The sequence below is a fragment of the Chenopodium quinoa genome, unplaced genomic scaffold, assembly GCF_001683475.1.
Source record: "Chenopodium quinoa cultivar QQ74 unplaced genomic scaffold, ASM168347v1, whole genome shotgun sequence".
Classification (NCBI taxonomy): domain Eukaryota; kingdom Viridiplantae; phylum Streptophyta; class Magnoliopsida; order Caryophyllales; family Amaranthaceae; genus Chenopodium; species Chenopodium quinoa.
The window spans coordinates 3,598,832-3,611,929 of NW_018743292.1; the positions used below are offsets into that span (position 1 = coordinate 3,598,832).

Consider the following 13,098-nt stretch of genomic DNA (forward strand, 5'->3'; position numbering starts at 1 on the left):
ACATTTTTTTTTATATATATATATATTAATAAGAATTTGTGGTAAAGTTTTTAATGTTTGATCATGAAAATGGTGATAGAATATAAAACTTATTTCCGAGTCTCAACCATAATCAGCTTAAAAGAACTTTTAGTTGAGTTGGTCCTTAAACCTAAAATAGTGTCAAAGTGATACAAATTTTTTTTGATTAAAATCTCGCCCACTCCTTTTGAAATGGTATATTAAGCATTTAAGTAGCTCATGTTACAACCACATTTCAAGTCCAACAGACTCTTAAGCCATCTCCATCGGTGAAACTCAACTTTGAGTATTGAAATACAAAATGAGTTGTTTTTTACCTTCAATGGTGATACCCAACCCACTTAGCAATTTAGCAACTCATGTGAAGTCTAATTTCTCAATGGTGACGCTCTCTAATGTCACTTTCAATTTATGGCTCACCAAATCCATATTGTAAGTTTTTCAAATAAAAAATTAAAAAAAAAATAAAACTTAAATAAATTACAAAATATATTATAATATTGATAAAGGGCCCACACTTTTTGTCAAATGAGACTCGAAGTTGAGAACTAAACTTAACAACTTATTGGTATCCTTTGCAAAAAATACTCTCTCCCCTAAAAAACACTCACTCAAATCTCACCATTGGAGATGGTATTATATGAAGATTTCAAGGCATTGGATACGAGGAAGTAATATTTATATTATATATCTAGATACTTGAAATTATGTGTATTCTAGCCACAAATGCATTTCAACAATATCAGAAAATTCTACGCTCAGCCCGACACTACTAGACGATTATGTATTCTAGCCTCTCCTCCCCTAGTCCAACATAAGTCTTCTACTAGGAGTGCTGAAATTTATTTTGAGTTGTAAACAACTAAACATGCATCTTTTGTATTCATGGCTTCTACTCCTACTCTCCTCAATGGGAGCTACCACAGTGTTGGTCAGGACCAACGCTATGGTAATACCCAAAAACATGATCACAACAGCAAACACCACCAAATCCGGTTGCCAACGGAAATGTGGCAACTTAACAATCCCATACCCCTTTGGCATCGGTTATAATTGCTCCTTTCCAGGTTCATACGGTTTCAATCTCATATGCAACACCTCCTACAACCCTCCTAGAGCCTTCACTTCTGTAGACGGCTTTGGCGACATCTTGGATATAACTGAGACCCAAACAACGGTCAGGAATACTTTCATGGCCACTCTTTGCTATGATTCGCAGGGAAATGAAATAAGCCCTAGTGGGGAAGGGTTAGTAGATTACTTAGATATAGGGAGTTCTCCCTTTACTATCTCAAAGACTGCAAACAAGCTCACCGTCATTGGCTGTAATAACTACGGGGTGTTTGATAGTTCTGGAGGCTATATTGGGGATCATCTAAGGGTTGGTTGCATTTCCCTGTGCAGTAAAACTGAGCCTGTTCCGGGTTCGTGTCTGGGAGGATGCTGCCAGGCGTCCATCCCATTTGGCTCGCAAAATTTCGCTTTAGCTGTTCATGGTATTAGTGCTGGAGGTGACCCAGAGAGTTGTAGCTATTCTTTCTATGGTAAATTAGGCAGCTTTACCTTTGGTGGTGCTTCTGACTTGACAAGGAATAATTTTGATGTTGTTCGGAATAAAATCCTGGATCAAGTTTCTATAGTGTTCGATTGGAACGTACAACTCAATACTTCCTGCAAAAAGGTGAAGATGAGCAATTCTAGTATTAATCCTTATCTTTGTCAGTCAAATACCAGATGTATTGATACTGCGGAGGGAGGATATCGCTGCAGCTGCCTCCCTGGATACGAGGGAAACCCTTATCTTAAGCCCGGTTGCACAGGTTAGTCACACTTGATGCTGTCTTCCTTCCGTATTTGTTGGATTTTCGATGAGAAGAAAGAAACTTGGTTTAATTCCATCTTGCTTTTGTTTAGACATCAATGAGTGTATTGCTGGTCCAAACAATCCGTGTACCACGTTCTGTGTTAACACTCCGGGGAGTTTCATATGTTTTTGCTCTGATGGTTATACTGGCGATGGATTAAGCTCTGGGATTGGATGCATAAGAATTACTGATAAGAGCTCATTCTTAACTATTGGTAATCTCTTAATTTATTAAATTATGAGTAGTATTCAATTAGTAATTTCAATCTATATAAGTAAGGCAACACTGCGATTTTGAACTGTTTGGATTTAAATATAAGGATTAGTATTCAATTTGTAATTTCAATCTATGTTTATTTTGAGCTTCAGGACTAAGCATATCCTTGGGAATAATAGTTTTGCTTGTGGTTGCTTGGTGGTTTTCTACTATTATAAAAAGAAGAAGAATAGTTAAGCAAAAGGCTAAAAATTTTGAGCGAAATGGCGGGTTTCTATTACAAGAACAAATGGCTACTGATGAAGTGTTGTGGCAGCAATAAAAATCTTCACCATCGATGAGTTAGAAAGAGCCACTGACCACTTCAATGAGGATAGAATACTCGGAAAAGGCGGTCAAGGTACAGTTTATAAGGGAATGCTGAGTGAAGGGAAAATTGTCGCCATAAAAATGTGCAAAGTTGTTGATCAAAATCAGTGTGGAGATTTTGTCAATGAAGTCATCATATTATCAAATATTAATCATAGGAATATAGTGAAGTTATTAGGATGTTGTTTGGAACATGAGACCCCATTACAAGTGTTTGAGTATATTCCAAATGGAACTCTCGATCATCATATTCATAGTCCAAGCTCTGAATTTCAAATCACTTGGAGAATGCGATTGCAAATTGCTTCCGATTTAGCCGGAGCACTTGCTTATTTGCATTCATCATCTTCTATTCCTATCTTCCATAGAGACATCAAATCTTCCAACATACTATTGGATGACAAATACAGGGCAAAGTTATCAGATTTTGGGACTTCAAAATCAGTTGCTATTGATCAAACCCATGCAACCACTCGTGTTATGGGAACATTCGGTTATTTGGATCCAGAATACTATCAACTAGGCCAGTATACTGAAAAGAGCGATGTTTACAGTTTTGGGGTGGTTCTTGTTGAGCTTTTAACATGACAAAAGGCAATACGAAGTATATCAGAAGAAGAGAAAAGCTTGACATCATGGTTTCTTTCCCACATGGAAAACTCTCGTTTGCTCGATATTATAGATTCTCAAGTCATGCAAGGGGATTTGAAGGAAGAATTTCTCATTATTGCTGAAATTGCAAATCGTTGTTTGAACCTAGATAGAAACAGAAGACCCACCATGAAAGATGTTCTACTAGAGATTGAAGCAGTGTTGTCACTTCATTTGCCCCACGCAAACGAGCAAATCGAGCCAAAATCAAAGCAATTGTTCAGTGAAACTGAGAGAATATTTGTCGTGCCTTTCTCATTGATCATGAAACAGTATATAATACAAGCGTAAGCTAGGTTAGGGTTAAGGCTAAACTAGTAATTTACAAACTAATTACATACTAGATTATTTACATAATCTAACACTCCCCCGCAGTCAAAGCGGGAGGACCATGAACGCTTAGACTGTCCCAAAAATCATCAAATAAAACCTTAGGCAGACCTTTGGTGAAGATATCTGCAATCTGGTATCGGGAAGGCACATGTAGGACACGTACTTCGCCCCTTTGAACTTTCTCACGAACAAAGTGAATGTCCATCTCAATGTGTTTAGTGCGCTGATGCTGAACCGGATTACTAGAGAGATAAATCGCACTAACATTGTCACAATAAACCAATGTTGCTTTCGAAATAGGAAGAAATAGCTCGAGCAACAAATTGCGAATCCAGCAGGATTCGGAGACCACATTGGCAACCCCTCTGTACTCTGCTTCACAACTAGACTTAGACAAAGTGGGTTGGCGTTTTGAAGACCAAGAAATCAGATTGTCACCAAGGTATACACAATACCCCGATGTGGAATGACGAGTATCCGGACACCCGCCCCAATCTGCATCCATGTATGACACAAGGGTAGAAATAGGAGATTTATGCAGTTGTAAACCAAAATCTGTCATACCCTTAATGTATCGTAGAATGCGTTTCAACGCATTCATGTGCTCAACACGGGGCGAGTGCATAAATAAGCAAACCTGTTGAACTGCATAAGAGATATCTGGTTGGGTGAATGTCAAGTACTGCAAAGCACCACAGAGGCGTCGATAAGAAGTAGGATCGTCATACAGAGCACCCTCCTAAGTACTCAATTTGCCTTTGGTGTCAACAGGAGTAGCTGAAGGCTTGCAATTTGCCATTCCTGCTTTTTCCAAAATTTCTTGCGCATACTTCTTTTGAGATAAAAATAGACCACTTTTACCTCTAGTAACAGCAATACCCAAAAAATAACTCAGAGGACCCAAATCCTTCATTGCAAATTCAGAGCTGAGCCGAGAAATAATATGTCGGCGGAGAGATTCCGATGAAGCAGTAAGCACAATAACATCAACATATAGAAGTAGATAAGCAGTATCATTACCATGGTGATAGATGAACAAAGAGGTATCAGATTTTCTATAAGCAAAGCCAATAGTAGCCACAAAATCTGCAAACTGTTTGTACCACGCACGGGGTGCCTGTTTGAGACCATAAAGTGACTTGTCTAATAAGCAGACATGATCAGGTTTATTAGGATCTCTGAATCCCATAGGTTGATACATGTAAACCGTTTCATTCAAATTACCATGTAAGAAAGCATTTTTGACGTCCAATTGATGAATTTGCCAAGACTTAGCCAAAGCAATGCTAAGAACCACCCGAATAGTAGCCGGTTTAACAACCGGGCTAAAAGTCTCATCACAATCAATGCCTTCCCTTTGAGTTTTACCATCACCAACAAGGCGAGCCTTATGCCTCTCAAAAGACCCATCAGACTTAGTCTTATGCCGAAAAATCCACAATGACCGAATTATGTTCACATTCGGTGGTCGCGGAACCAATTTCCAAGTACCATTTTCAATAAGAGCATCATATTTTTCCTGCATAGCAATTTTCCAATTATGGTCACGAAGAGCGATAATCGGGTTCTTTGGAATGGGTGATATGGAGGTGGTAGTATGATGTGTGTGGTCTTGGTATTTGGGATTTGGTTTCACAATTCCATGCTTGCTACGAGTAGCCATGGAGTGCGTGGGCATTGGGGATGGTGCGGGAACATAAGTATGAGGGGAAAGATGCGGTTGTGATGATGGGGAAGAGGTGGCAGCAAGCTGCCGTGGTGACACAGGGGTGGCAGCAAGAGGAGAAGGGGGTGATAAGGGTGAGGCAGCAGTGGGAGAACATGGCGATGAGGGTTCGTGTTGCTGCTGCACTACCTCGCTCACCGCGCTGTGTGGGGCAGGGGGTTGTGCGGGCTGAGCAGACGCAGCAGCTTGATGTACCCTCCCCACTCCAGCGCTTGCTGGATCCCGTGTGGGTGAGGTAGCAGCAGGCTGCTCCTGATGCTGCCGCAAGATAGGGAGAGGAAGGGGACCTAAGGCATCACCTAAAAAATCATAAGTATGTTCATTTGGGGTATGAATTTTAGAAAATGGGAAAATCGACTCATCAAACCAAACATGCCTAGCTATTATAATTTTACGACTCGAGATATCAAAACACTTGTAGCCCCTATGATTAGACGGATAACCAATAAAAACACAAGGAGTAGAACGAGATTGAAGCTTGTGAATTTTAGTGGAAGGAAATAGAGGGTAACAAAGACAACCAAACACCCTAAGATGAGAATAAGCGGGATGTTTTTGATATAGAATTTGAGTCGGAGATTTATAGCCTAGGAGTTTGGTAGGAATGATGTTATGAAGGTATGTGGCCATTTCTAAAGCATGATGCCAAAAGGTAGGAGGCATGGAGGCATGACTAAGAAGAGTACGAACAACATTGTTGATCGTTTTGATTTTTCTTTCGGCTTTGCCATTTTGAGGAGAAGAATATGGACAAGAGAAGCGAAAGGTCATGCCATGTTGTTCACAAAATTTTTGAAATGGAGTGTTGGTAAATTCCGTGCCATTGTCACATTGAAAAGCTTTTATTTCTTTTTCAAATTGAGTCTTAATATATGTTCGTACACGAAGAAACAAGTTGTGAACTTGGGATTTGGATGAGATAGGAAAAGTACAAAGAAAATTCGTGTAATTGTCAAGGAATAGAACATAAAATTTGTGACCAAGAGAGCTAACAATGGGAGAAGTCCATAAATCACTGTGAACAATATCAAAGGGCATAGTAGTAAAAGACATAGAATCATAAAATGGCAATTTCATTAATTTCCCCAAAGGACAAGAATGACAAACGTGATTTGTAGCCTTATTACAATTTATGAGTTTACTACTACGTAAAGAGCTAAGAATTGCATTTCCCGGATGACCTAAACGGGAATGCCACACACTAGGAGAAACAACTGCAAAAGCTGACGGAATAGAATTGGAAATGACTTGACGATCATTGAAGAAGGGATAAAGATCGCCATGGCTATTACATCTCACTATTTTGCTCCCCATCTGCAAATCCTTCACAGAAAACCCAAACGGATCAAATTCAATTGACACATGATTATCAATAGTGAATTTTCTAACAGAAATTAGATTTTTGATAAGTTTAGGCACGTGCAGTGGCGGAGCCACGGTGGGTTCAAGTGGGTTCATTGAACCCACTGATTTTTTGAAAAAAATTAAAAACTTTTTTTTTAAAAAAAAAAAAAATCAAAATAGGTTTAAATAGAATATTTGTGTATTATATGGCAACAAGTAAAGTTGTAGCCCAGTGGTTATTTTTACCTCTCATCATACAATGATACAAGAGTTTGTGGGTTCAGGGTTCGAAACCCATAACTCACACTTTTATTTTTTCATTTTGTTTCCTTTCATCCTGCTTCCCCTAATCCCCTGCTTCCAGCTTTCCTCTTCCTCATTCCCCCAAATTGCAAAACCCTAACTTCTTCCTCCTTCTCTTAATCTCTTCCCGTTCTTCCTCCTTGGCTCCTTCTCTTCCCGTTCTTCCTCCTTGGCTCCTTCTCTTCCCGGCGCACGGGCGCAGCACCGCAGAAGTCCGCAGCAGCCACTCAGGCACTCAGCCAGCACCGCAGCACGCCAGCACGGCAGGTCGGCAGTAGGCCAGTAGTCACTAGTCAGCCACTCAGCTGACCACCGTAGCTCCGCCCCTGAGTGGCGCCGTGGCGGAGCAGACCCACCGTATGTAGGGGTAAGTGAATTTGGGGATTTTTTGCTAATATACATATGCTAAATTGCTAATATAGTAATATACATATACATATGCTAATACTTGAAAATTGAAATTCATATGCTAAATTGCTAATATACATATACATATGCTATTATGCTAATACTTGAAATTCATATGCTAAATTGCTAATATACATTACAAATTGCAGAATTTTTTGTAAATTGCTGAAATTTGGTTATAATTATCTTATATTTCAAGTATAAATATTCTCTTGAAAAATTGTAAGAGTGTTAAATTGGCTTGACTTTGTTAATTACCTCTGAAAAGTTGTAAGAATGTTGAATGGGCTAGACTTTGTTAATTACCTCGTAGCATAAAAACATTCTCTTGAAAAGTTTCAACATATGGCCTCACCTTGCTCAATATCTTATCGTAAACATTCTAACTATTTGTTGATCAAGAATAATAAACAATCTAATTTCTACCTTCTAATTAGCTAGAGTGGTTGATGTTATTGCTTGGATTGGTATGATTTTATTTAGATGATTATAATTAGTCTTGTACCGACTAAGAATTAAACGTGATAATACAACTCCTCTACATAAGGTAGAGCTATAGAGGTATAAGTACACTTCTATAAGAGCCAGGAGAAGTCACAGCATTAGCCCGGCTATTCTGCCTTCTAGTTTTCATAATTTCATATGCTATTTCGTTCATTCATTGATTTCCTTCAACATTTATCATGTGTGTGCTGTGTGCAGCAGACTAGTTGCAACGCCCCTGTATACGGATATACGATATACCTATTATACCATGAGTTTAGAGTCATTTTGGAAACGTGCCGGGAAGTCACAAAAGTCTTCAACTTGTTCTTCACCTAGTTCAAGGGATCCTCCAATAGAAGAACATGTGTCTCCTAATGATGATGAGGTTCCTATTGCTGCAACAATTCCACCACCTGAGAACACAGGTCCAAGTGTTCCAAATACTACTATTGACTCCGATGATACTCGCATTTATGATGTTGATCTTCTTCCACATGACCCTGGAAAAAGAATTCCAATTATGGAGTATCCTCCTAATGATCGAGATGCCGTAAGGAGAGGCTATATTACAAAGAAACGTTGTGATCCACGCACACATAATTTTCCTCAAAGAAAAGTTGGAGGTATGCGCCGTTTTAATGTTACTTGGTTTGATAAATATGAGTGGCTTGAATATAGTGTTGAGAAAGATGCGGCTTTTTGTTTTGTGTGCTATTTGTTCACTGATAAAGTTGATTATTCTTTGGCTGTTAATGATTCCTTTATTAAAGGGGGATTTAGAGGATGGAATAAGACTGGTAGATTTGATGTTCATGTGGGTGGTATTGGTAGTTTCCATAATCAGGCTAATGAGAAATATAGTATGTTTATCAACCCAAAGACATCAGTTGCTGAATCTCTTTGCACTTATTCCAAGGAAGCTAAACTACAATACAAATCTCGCTTGACTTATTCATTGAAATGTATTAGATTTCTTTTAAATCAAGGTTTAGCTTGTCGTGGGCATAATGAAAGTGAAGAATCTTGGAATAGGGGTAATTTTCTTGCACTCTTAACATGGTTTTCAGATAATAATAGTGAGGTAGCAAAGGTTGTTCTAGGTAATGCCCCGGGAAATAATCGAATGACTAGTCCTTCAATTCAAAAAGAACTTATTAATTGTTGTGCCAAAGAAACCACTAGACTTCTTATTGATGATATTGGGGATGACTATTTTGGAATACTGGCTGATGAATCTAGTGATGTATCTCAAAAGGAACAAATGGCCCTTTGCTTGCGTTATGTCAATAATAAAGGGAAGATAATTGAGAGGTTTCTTGGAATTGTACATGTTAAGGATACTACTGCTTTGTCACTAAAGAGTGCAATTGAGTCTTTGCTTATGGAATATTCATTGAGTTTGTCTAGAGTTCGTGGACAAGGTTATGACGGTGCTAGTAATATGAGGGGGGAGATAAATGGTCTCAAGACTTTGATCATGAATGAAACAAAACAAGCCTATTATATTCATTGTTTTGCTCACCAACTTCAATTAACCCTTGTTGCTGTTGCTAAGGATAATGATGATTGTATTTGGTTGTTTGATCAACTTGCTATTTTGTTGAATATTATTGGCGTTTCTTGTAAGCGAAGGGAAATGATAAGAGAAATACAATCTCAACATATTCTACAAGCATTAGAACTAGGAGAAATTGAAAGTGGGCAAGGTTTAAACCAAGAACATGGCTTAGGTAGGCCTGGTGATACTAGGTGGGGATCACATTACAAAACTGTTTCAAATGTTACCGCATTGTATGCTACTATTGTTAAAGTTCTTGAGAAGATTGGATCAAATAAGATTTATAAGGATGATCGCGTGAAGGCTATCACTGTCATGTCTACATTTGAATCATTTGAATTTGTATTTATGATACATTTGATGTCCGAAATATTTGGGATTACTGATAAATTGTGTCAAGCTCTGCAAAAGGGGGACCAAGATATTGTTAATGCCATGACATATGTTAAATTGACAAAGGAGGGATTACAACAAATGAGGGACCATGGGTGGGTAGACTTTTTACATCTTGTGGTTTGTTTTTGTGTTAAACATGATGTAGAAGTTCCTACTATGGATGATATGTATGTTCCTCGTGGAAGGTCAAGACGCTTCTTTGCCAAAGTTTCAAATCTTCATCGATTTCGGGTAGAAATGTTTATAAGTGTTATTGATTTACAACTCCAAGAGCTCAATAGTAGATTTGGTGAAGAAAATATGGAGTTACTTATTTGTGTGTCATGCTTAAACCCGATCAATTCATTTGCGGCATTTGATATGCAAAAGTTGTTGAGACTTGCTGAGTTATATCCCAAAGAGTTTCCAACTAATGATATGACGATGACTGCACTTCGTCATGAGCTTCAATTTTATATTAATGATGTGCGCCAAGATGCAAGGTTTGGAGACTTGAAGGGTATTCATGAGCTTTCTATGATGCTTGTTGAAACAAATAAGCATACTACTTACAACTTAGTTTACTTGCTTATAAGACTAGCATTGATCCTTCCGGTTGCAACAGCAAGCGTGGAACGAGTGTTTTCCTCAATGACATACGTAAAAAATAAGTTGCGAAATAGTATGGGTGATCAACTATTGAATGATAATTTAGTCACTTTTCTTGAAAGAGATTTATTTTCAAGAGTTAGTGATGATGATGTATTGGAACGCTTCCAAAGTATGAAGACTCGAAGAATGCTTCTGTAGTCTTTTTTTTTTTTTTTTTCTTTTCATTTTTCTATGTGTAATCTATTTGTAATCCATAGTTTGAACTTATTTATGTACTGAATATTTAATTATTGTATTTTTATTCCTTTGTTAATTATGATTTCAAATTTCGGAAGTTTCGAACCCACAGTTCGAAAATCCTGGTGACGCCACTGGGCACGTGTAGGACATTTTTGAGTTGAAGTGTGTTTCGGTTTAAGGATTTGTGACCATAACCATGAATTGGAACTTTGCTACCATCACCAACAATAATATTATTATTATTATTTTTGCTCAAATGAAAATATGACGACAAGTTACCTTGAGAGTTTGTCATATGTGAAGTAGCACCGGTATCCATGTAGTAATTCGGGTCGGCAAGAGACATTGTATGCATAGCTTGCTCGATGTTGGTTGGCACATATCCCGAGGAAGAAGGAGGAGGAGAAGACATGAAATATGCCTGCTGTGGACGAGCACCGAGAAGACCGGGCTGCTGTGATTGAGGCCTCCCACCCCACTGCATTGGGCCTTGACCCTGTGAAGGGTACGGACATGGGGGAGTGGCCCATGGTGGATGAGACCAATAAGCCCAAGGGGGGGGGATACATCCACCCCTGCTGCCCCGATTGAGAATGCTGCGCTGAGGGCTGAGCTTGCGGTGCTGACTGCTGGGACTGGTTGTGCCAGCCACCGGAGCCGACGCTGCTCTTCTTACCACCCTTCCCTTTAATTTTCCGACCACCGCGAGCAGGTGGCGCACCTCCACGAGCAGAGTCAGTCGCAGAAATACCCCTCCCCTGTTGCGGAAACGACGCTGGTTGCGAGGTTTGAGAGAGGAGAGCTTCCTCACCGGAATCAGGAATATCAGATGCATTGCTCTGCTCTTCCAATTCAAGCATGGAGCGCAATGCCTTAAAGGAAGGCAGCGGATCGAGGTGTCGAACAGAGGATCGAAAGGATTTGTAGTCATCGGTGAGACCCTTCAATAATTGCAGAGCCATTCGATGATCAGAGACCGTATCTCCAACGTTCCTAAGATTATCCGCAAGGGTTTTCAGATGTGAGCAGTACGGTTTAACACCTTCAAACTGTTCAAGCTTGGTGTTTGTGAATTGTGCATCAAGGGTCATAGCACGAGCAGCCTTGTTATTTAGAAAGAAATTCTCCAAACGTTTCCAAGCGTCGACCGCTTTGTCATCGGGGTCGGCAATGGTGTTGAGAAAATCAATGGATATTGTCCCATATATCCATTGGCGGACAAGGTCATCAAGACGTTGCGAGAAAGCCAATTCAGCAGCAGAAGGTTCGGGTTTCTTAGCAGAGGGATCAACCAGTGGAGGAATGATAATATCAATTACCATATTTGCGCGGCAGTGAAGTTGAAAGAGAGTTCTCCAAAGGTTGTATTGAGTTCCCTTGTAATCCAAAGTAACCGGAATACATGTCTTGATGTTGCTAACAAGTGTGGCCGGATGTAGCTTGCTAGAATCAGCCATTAGAGAAGAAAAGAAGAAGAAGATTAGATGAGCGGAAGAGAGGTAGGGTTTCGGATTGAAAAACCTAGACTCGTGATACCATGAGAGAATATTTGCCGTGCCTTTCTCATTGATCATGAAACAGTATATAATACAAGCGTAAGCTAGGTTAGGGTTAAGGCTAAACTAGTAATTTACAAACTAATTACATACTAGATTATTTACATAATCTAACAGAAACAAGAAGTGATGGTGTTTTTTCTAGTCCTAGCACTTTTTACTTGGAAAATAGATCTTCAAGCTCTGCTGAAGTATCTTTACTATTCAATTCCAGGTGATTGAGTTTAACCCTGATGAATTACTTACACTTATGTATTTTCCTCGGCATTATGCTCCTGTAAAATCATATTATGACTTGTAATACGCTACTCCATATATCATAATTCGAGTTTATGTTTCCTAAAAGTACAATCTCCTAAAATACATTCTCTTTCTCAAGCTACGGTAACTCTGGTTTTTTGAGCTAACATGAATTAACATCTCATAAATTTCATTATTAGCCGTTTAGTCACTATAAAAAATTTGAACTGTCAATATAAAATGTTATGGAGTACTTCATATTAAAACTATAAAATATACGAAGTACATTATGCCCATTTTTGCCAAGAACTTGTGAAAAACCAACACTTTGCTTGCACACTGTTTGTCAAACCTATGGGAAGTTCAATTAAATGGTATTGCTAAATGCTAATGTACTTAAAAAAATATTCATCAACTATTCAACTTGCGTTTTGTTGGTTTTTTTTTACTCATAACGTGTATATAAGTCTAACTGAGGTGCCATTTTAGACTTATTGAAAATATGGCTGGAATTCTCATTGTGATTATAAATTTATAATACTATACTACAAGTTGCCATTCAGTTCTTTTCTTAAGAAATTTCTTAAGTTTATAAGAAAGATTTATTATGCATTACTTTCCGAAAATGTTTGGTTAACTGTAAAGGTTACCCGTCATTTAGAATGAGAAAAAGAGAGGTCATACAAATATTCAAAGTCAATTTTCGTTCCACTAGTACATGTAATGTTTTTCAATTCTTCTATTCCACAAAATTATTAAACTGGAGATGGTAATGAAAACTTCAAGGATATAAAT

General features: G+C 38.6%; 1 protein-coding gene and 1 pseudogene across 1 annotated transcript; both read left to right on the plus strand.

Moving 5' to 3' along the window:
* Window positions 1–83: 83 nt before the first annotated feature.
* On the plus strand, window positions 84–3,413 carry LOC110737224 (annotated as a pseudogene).
* Window positions 3,414–7,990: 4,577 nt separating this feature from the next.
* On the plus strand, window positions 7,991–10,465 carry LOC110737225 (zinc finger MYM-type protein 1-like). Its single transcript, XM_021917592.1, has one exon. It carries the CDS (start codon window positions 7,991–7,993, stop codon window positions 10,463–10,465), a length of 2,475 nt encoding a protein of 824 aa, XP_021773284.1.
* Window positions 10,466–13,098: the final 2,633 nt, after the last annotated feature.

Coding starts and splice junctions, on each gene's coding strand:
- LOC110737225 (XM_021917592.1), top strand. CDS start 7,991: ATGAGTTTAGAGTCATTTTGGAAACGTGCCGGGAAGTCACAAAAGTCT.